The sequence below is a fragment of the Lathyrus oleraceus genome, chromosome 4 (assembly GCF_024323335.1).
Source record: "Lathyrus oleraceus cultivar Zhongwan6 chromosome 4, CAAS_Psat_ZW6_1.0, whole genome shotgun sequence".
NCBI lineage: Eukaryota > Viridiplantae > Streptophyta > Magnoliopsida > Fabales > Fabaceae > Lathyrus > Lathyrus oleraceus.
The window spans coordinates 86875781-86883583 of NC_066582.1; the positions used below are offsets into that span (position 1 = coordinate 86875781).

Genomic DNA, 7803 nt, shown 5'->3' on the forward strand with positions numbered 1-7803 from the left:
TGCCAAGGTGTGAAGAATGGTGCAAAAACTACTAAGAGTGGAAAATATGAGACATAGGAAAATTCTAAAGAAAAAGAGAACAAAAAATAAGCTTTTCCCCTAGATTTCACGTGCACACATTGCATTTCATTGTGGCGCGATGAAAGCCATCGATGTGCGATGCTACACTACTCTGACACGCGAAAAATATCTATAAATAAGGCTTTTTGTGTACTTTTTAGAAGTTTCGGATTTTGATAGAGAAGGTGACGGCTTGGGATACCAAAGTGACGATTTTGAGGATTTTGGAAGCCATTGAAGACCTTTATCTTTCTTGATTTTCCTGTTCTCTCCATCTAAACCCACAGTATTTGTTATATTCACTATGAGTAACTAGATTCCTTAGATTATGTCTTTTTAGACAAACATGCTTGTACTTGTTGGATCATATGGTTGTTTGATGTTAATCGAATTATTTTAAGTTATGCTTATTATTTATTTGTCCTTGTGTTCAATGCTTTTTAAGTATTGACGAATGCATGAATCGATATCAGATTAGTAGGGATTTCTGAACGTTAGTCTACTGATATGATCTAGGGCAAGTATTTAAATTTTTAATTTAATGGGGATAGGAAATTAGAAGTTTTGGGTTTTGAATTAACGAACCTAGAATGCCTAATTTAACTCTTAATTGACATGAGGAGATATGAAATTGTTGTGTTTATTAGTGAGTTGTACACCAAGGAATGGAGTGCAGTTGTCATGTTAATTCTCTATAATACTTTAACATATTATAAATTTGATTAATGCACAGTTCATCAACAAGTATGAGTAAGAAAGTCGGAACAAGATCTAATAGTCTTTAGTTAATGAATTGTATTCCAAGTATTTTCTCGTTTTATTTTTGAACCAAATCAACCTTGAAACATCCCCCCTTATCGCAGAAGGCACGACGAAGACTGAGGGCATCAGGCCACATTTCATCCTACACTCCCCTTAACACATCAAGAGAGAAGATCATATAAGAATGTGTGAATACTGACTTTAAGGAAGTTGGGATAAGATTGTCCTACTTATTGAAAGAATCAGCTAGGACAGATAAAACATATTTTTTTGTTTCCACAAGATCAATGGTCACAACATTGTTGAATGCGTACACTTGAAGGACACAATCATATAATTGATAAAGAAAGGGAGGCTCACCCGATACATTGTGGAGGACTTCCAAAAATATGACTGTTGGGAGAAATAAATAATACAAGAGGCGGGACGGATCACCAAGGAAAATATAATCACCTCAGGGAAAAAGAAACCCCTGGTGACCTCCCTAGTGAAATGCTCAAAGTCATCTATAACAATTGGAATTGTTAGAGGTAAAACATGGGAAGCGAAACCTCTAGTGACCTCCCTGAGATCGAGGCTACCATCCATCCTTCCATCCTCGACCGCAATTTCTTCCTTCAAATCTTCCATAACCATCTTTCCGAGAAACTATAATATAAGGGAGATAAAATACATGAGAGAGAAATTTTGATCGTTACCTCGAAATAATTGATCTTAGTTGGTCACACGAATAAGAGATGCCAGAGACACACCGCAGAGACGTCAAAGTAATAATGGGCAGAAGTTGTTTCCAAAATTGGAAGTAACTATAGAAAAAACACTTGGGAATTCTAAGGTCTCAAGTGTGGTGAAGAGGGAAAAAGCTATCTTGGACTCAGTATCCTTTGATACACATGTCACACGATCAATGTTAGATAGCATCAAAAAATACAATTGCGCCACCAACGAACATGATCTCATCTCAATCATCTCAAACACTTAAATACCCTAAAAAGAGAGTCATCGGCACTATCTGACCGAGAACCAGACATCAAGGTCATCTCACGACACATTGCAACTACGAGATGGGTATTCAATGTGCACTTTCCCAATACAACCAACTTCCCATCAAAACCTTTCCACTTCCTTCAACCGAAAGTCAGCTTAATAACCCAGCAAAATTGCCAAGGGAAGTCCAAGCCACACATCCATCGCTTAGTAGTAACAAAGTCCGACCACAAAGTTAATCTAGAGAGCGGAGTATTGAATAATGACTTGAAGAAATTTACTAATTTGGATAAGAATGTATCTGAAGTCCGGAACTATGCTTTTGAAAGCAATTCTTCCACTTCAGATATATTCTGTGTACTAGGTTTCAAAAGCAAACTTTCATAGTTATAATCCTTGTTTAAAAAATTAAACTCCATGTGTACGTAGAAGGAAATCATTTAGGCGCAGATCCGCAAATTCATATACTTTTTTTAATTCATATACTTTTTTTAATTCATAAACAACAACTATTACTAATGACTATCGGTTTAAATTTGGTATCCCTAATATTGTAACAATCTAGAAAAGCCACACAAAAAAAAGAGCCGATTAACCATACAAAAAGTGGAGTAGTGACTTTTGATAAGCAGCTTTAGACGACAAAAACAAGTAGGCCAAAACAACACAAAATTAATGCAAATCAGTAACCCACTCTCTAGATTAACTCCACTTATCTAAGAGTCGCCTCACTCGAACAAAAACATATCACCCACTAACCCAGCACACTAAAGGATGCTAGAAAGCAACTCCAATTTCAACAAAAAGAATAAAAAGAAAGCACCTCCAACAGCTGATATTACCTCATTATCTTTGGTAAAACTAATCCTTTGAATCATCAATCATTTTAATCTCATGATTCAACTGTTGCAGGTATTGCCATCTCTCACTCAGTCCATGGTCCTTCTGTCTTTGAGAATTTCATGCAGTGGTTTGGGATCCTGGAAACCAGCTGACGTGCTTTCACAATGTGAACTTCCACCAGTCTTCTTCCTCTCTTCTTTTATTTCTGCAAGAGTCTTGGGCCCTGAAAATGTACTGGATTCCTGAATAACTCTCTGTTGCTTTACAACTGGTTTCCTGGATACTTTAGATGAAGGAAATGGCCGTCTAGCTGGTTTTTCTCTATAATGCTTTCTTGGCCTATTTTGCTGGGAAGGCCTAAATAACATGTGGTTGTTAGCAATTGAAAGATCTTCAACCTCTCTGATTGAACTAAATCCTAGTTGTGATGTTAATCTTCTATTTTGCCGCTGAACAACATCGCCCCTTCGATGCCTTTCCTGGTTTTGAACCATCAAAGAAGATGGCTCATCATGTCTTCTAAAGAAACCCGTGACAGGAGGATCATTGACCTCCCGGCGTCTTCTCAGATGGTGACGTAGATCTAAGTCAGAGTCACAAGCATCCCTCTCAACAGCTGACATCCGAACCCTTTTCCCAGAAAATATAGAATCTAATGCTGTCTCTCTGGAATAGCCACAAACTTCCCTTTCCCTGGCAAAATCTCTATCAAAACATCTGTAATCATCACATGTTGCCTGTTCATACAGAATATCAGCATCTGAGCAGATGGGGTCGTACTCATCTGTATTTTTAAACTCATACCCTGCATATTGCTCATTCAGTACGTGGTCATCCATATCAAGCAGTGGCAAATATTCAGAACCATTCTCATAACCCAGATTCTCGGATTCATCATGAACAAGAACATCAAATCCAGGGGAGGATTCCCACCGTTCCTCAGGCTCTACATGACAGTTTTCCTGCTCCTCCGAACTCTGCTCAGAGCATGAATGAGACATATTATGAGCAAAACCATTGTCTGGTACCAGAGAGTCTGACTGAGTCACAGCAGCTTCATTATAGTCAAATGAAGAAAATTCCAAGCAAACAGTTTGCTGTTTAACATTTTCGGGTAATGGTAGCTGAAGGTCTTCCTTAGACTTAAGTCTAGTATCAGACAAAGCTTTTGGAGCAGATAAAGATTGCTCAAAATGTGTTTCCCTTGGTGTTGGTGCTACCGATGTTTTATTTCCTGATGAAGCTTTATTTTCTAAGTTGAGTGCATTAATGTTTCCGTTATCATTCTTCAAAGGCTTTACAGTGTCATTCTTCAAAGATTTTACAGTGTCATTCTTCAAAGGCTTTACAGTGTCATTCTTCAAAGGCTTTACAGTGTCGATCTTCAAAGGCTTTATAGTGTCATTCTTCAAAGGCTTTACAACAAGCAAGCTATCATCAGGCTTATGTGAAAATGAGCATCTGCTACCTTTGTTGCAAAACCCATTGAAGAAAAAATAACAGGGAACCATTGTCTTGTTTGCAGATGCAGGTACGGAAGATTGTATAGGTTCAGATGGCACTCCAGCATGCCCATCCAATGGCTGACAAAATTACAAAAATTAGAAGAAAGTGACAAGTGCTGAGCAGATGGACTAATATTAAATAAGAGCAAATAAAATAAATGAATATGCAATTTGGAGGGGGAGTGTGGAAATATAATACTAACAGAAGAATTTTACAACTTTACAGTATATTAAAATAGCAGTGAATTCCATGCGCCTGTTCATTAGTTTGACATTTTTAATCATGAAATCTATCCATCCATCCAAATAATCAATTAAGAAACCAAAATCGTCAAGACAACTACAAGGTAAGAGCAGATGCAAATAATTTAGGAAACAATGGGCATATCATACACAAAGCTCTTTCGCCCAATGTCAGGTGGTCAATGTGTATCAAGACTTTTAGAATATACAACTCATTATACTAAACATGGAGATGATATAGGATTTTGAGCCTTCCAAATTGATATTTTAGGCTTTGTTTGCGAGTTAGGAGGGGAGGGAAAGGGAAGGCTTTGTTTGCGAGTTAGGAGGGGAGGGAAAGGGAAGGCTTTGGAAAAAAAGAAGTTTTTAAAAAATATAGATAAATCTTTTAACATTTTTTGAAAGAATGATTTTGTATACAATGATAAAATAATGTTTATCATTAAAATATTTTAAGTTTTCGGAATACAATAAAAACATAGATCATATTTGAACAATTTACCTAAGCCCTCCCCTCGAACCCTCAAAACCCCCTCCACCTAAATCCCTCTATTCTTTTCACTCAATTCTTCCCTTTTTTTCATATCCCTCCCCTCCCTTTCCCTCCAAACTCTCAAACAAAGCCTAAGAAACGCAACAATGTACAATGCGTGTTCAAAGAACCAAATGGTTTATCTTATTTTGTTGATAAGAAATTACATTTACACATAATACATCATACATCACTGTCTTACCGACCAAAACAAGAGACTAATTATGCAAGACACTGTGTGTCCATTTCTCAGGTGCACTATATATAGCTAAGTTGTTGAAAAACACAGCCCAGTCTTTGAGTAACATTACAAGGTGAGGAGGACAAAGAACCAGTTCTTCTGCTGCTATATAATACATCATGTGCCTTTTATTTAGCACCAAAAGCTACTAAGAAGGTGACCAAAATGTTTTTGCCCGCTAATATTCCAAGCTAGTTTCAGTATTGTTGCAATCTTCATATATGTTAGGTTTTAGCATAGTGTTTAAATTATAAACCATAATAGGTTCCAGCAACCAATAAACACAACAATACATTAACTCAACAAAATTAACCATTGAACCACAAAAACCTATCCTAACAGCACAAATTAGGTCAAAATTAACATCAAAGTTACAGTCACTGCATTTGCAATACACATACAAAAAAAGTAAGTAGCAAACTGAAAGTTGGATTAAGACAAAAGCAATGAAGAACTCACAGGGTGTCTGAAAGCACAAGTCGGATTAAGACAATTTCCCAATAACCAGTACCAGCAATCCCTCGGGTTAAGCCTCGCAATTTCATGGTGCCTATACTCACACTCTACACCCTGTAACCAAAAAAAACGGTTAATACATCAAATCTCAAGCTAAATACATCAACAAAACTACTCATACAAGTTTCAAACACCGAGCATTGTTTAATGCATAGATATTTAACCTAACTAAAAATGGAAACAAAAGCTACGTTTTACGCAAATCGAAAATGCGACTACGATAGGGTTAGAGGAAATGCATTACGATACAACGAGAAAAAGGACAGTGAGAATCAGAAACGCGAACAGTACAACGAAGGAGCGATTACGAGGGAAATGAGATTGAAAGGTTGAGAGAGAGAACCTTCTTGCAAGTGAGGGGTGAAGCCAAGAAATAAACGCAATCGGTGTTACGCTTGAGTAAATCTTCGTCCATGTTGGTACAGTGAAAAAGGATTCGAAGAAGAAGAAGAAGAAGAAGAAGCGATCAAGATTTCATCGATTTTGCATTAACATTACGATTATTTGTTAATGAAATAATGGCATTGTAAGAGAGAATGAATGAGAGAAGATGAAGTATTTCGTTAATTTCAGACAAGGAATGAGTGGAGTTTGTTGGGTTTTGAATTGGACTCGAGGATCGGCCCATTGTGCGGAAGATGTATATTAAAAACAAGATAAATTACCTCTACCCGTCAAATTATACCTCCAAACCCACGTATAACTAAACTATTATTAATTCCGATAAAAAAGAATACATTGATAGAAAATGAGTGAGTATATTCATGTTTATTAATCAAAATAATAAAACTTGCTAGGATTATTAAAATATGTACCAAACAATTTTTAAAATAAAAAATTGGAATAAATCTTCCATCTTTATTTTTCCTAGTAAGTAGTTTCTAAAAATAAATTATGAGTTCGTGAGGCAAACAATCTTTAAAGAATGCTTCTAAAATAATGTTTTTGATAGTCAATATAAAGATTTGAGATGAATAAAATTTATCATGCTAAATTGATATACAATGGATTTTAAGAGAAAAGAGGTCTCTAAGAATCAAGGTTTGTTAAGTTTGATTGAAGAATAAAGGTAGAAAAAATGAATGTTGATGATTGAGAGAGATCCGTAAGAGATGCAAAACCTCGTCTTAAAATCAAATATGCAGTGTCCAAACTCTTAAAATTTTGATTTTGTCTTTTAAATGTGTTTCGCGCATGTTATCAGATGTGGATTGAAGGTGAGAAAAACACAAGAAATGAGATGTTTAAATTATGTTGGATTTAAAAACTCTTTTATATTCTGAAGTATAAAGAGTATGCAGTAGAAAATAAAAAGAATAAAGATAGACTCTCTCACACAAACAATATGTATAATGGTTCATCTGATTAACGAGAGACTAGTCTGATCCACTCATATTTAAGATATTTCCATTATAACGACAATTGATTCCACATAATCACTAAGACATTTTAGTCTAAGATTTCCTTATCTCACTCATATTAGAGGACTTCCTCGCCTTACCACCTGTAAATACTTCTTTGCCTTAAACCGTTAAGGATTTACTTGCCTCACACTAAAGGGCTTTGAAAAAACTACAAAATTATTTGTTTACAACAACTCACACATAGTGGTAAATATAATACATCCTGATTAAAAGTGATTAACTTTCCTAAGAAAGAATAATGAATACATAGTGTAATGCCATAGGATTACCGACTGATCTCAGAAGGTCACTCATCCAAATACTACTATAAGTAAAGTATGCTTAACTATGTCCTCACTCACATGCTTTCCGGGAAACTTCTCATAAGACACACATCTAAATACTACTTATAGTCGATAATCCTGAAAGTAGTCGAGGGCGTTACAAATTGTAACAAAGCATACCTCTACTAGTACGATGTGGTTAGGGGACGAATTGATATGTTCGCAAGTGTACGAAAATATCGTAGTAATAAACTTCTATTTTTGAAAATTAATTACTTTTAATTATCGAAAAGTTGTTTAAGGCAAAAAAAAAAATTTAAAGGTATTACCGGCTTTCGCTCGTCTAATACCGGACTTTAAGCACATAAACGTATGTTTTCACGTGTCCGTTTATGTCCTTTAAATCTCTTTTTGAAAATAATTATTT

The 7803-nt window shown here is 35.7% G+C and overlaps 1 protein-coding gene across 1 annotated transcript; it reads right to left on the minus strand.

The window, feature by feature from the left end:
• Window positions 1-2386: 2386 nt before the first annotated feature.
• Window positions 2387-6305, minus strand: LOC127073575 (zinc finger CCCH domain-containing protein 32). The gene is made up of 3 exons (XM_051014748.1): window positions 6033-6305; window positions 5633-5743; window positions 2387-4235 (listed from the first exon to the last, which is right to left on the minus strand). The coding sequence occupies exons 1-3, from the start codon at window positions 6102-6104 to the stop codon at window positions 2739-2741; spliced, it is 1680 nt and encodes a 559-aa protein (XP_050870705.1). The 5' UTR covers window positions 6105-6305; the 3' UTR covers window positions 2387-2738.
• Window positions 6306-7803: the final 1498 nt, after the last annotated feature.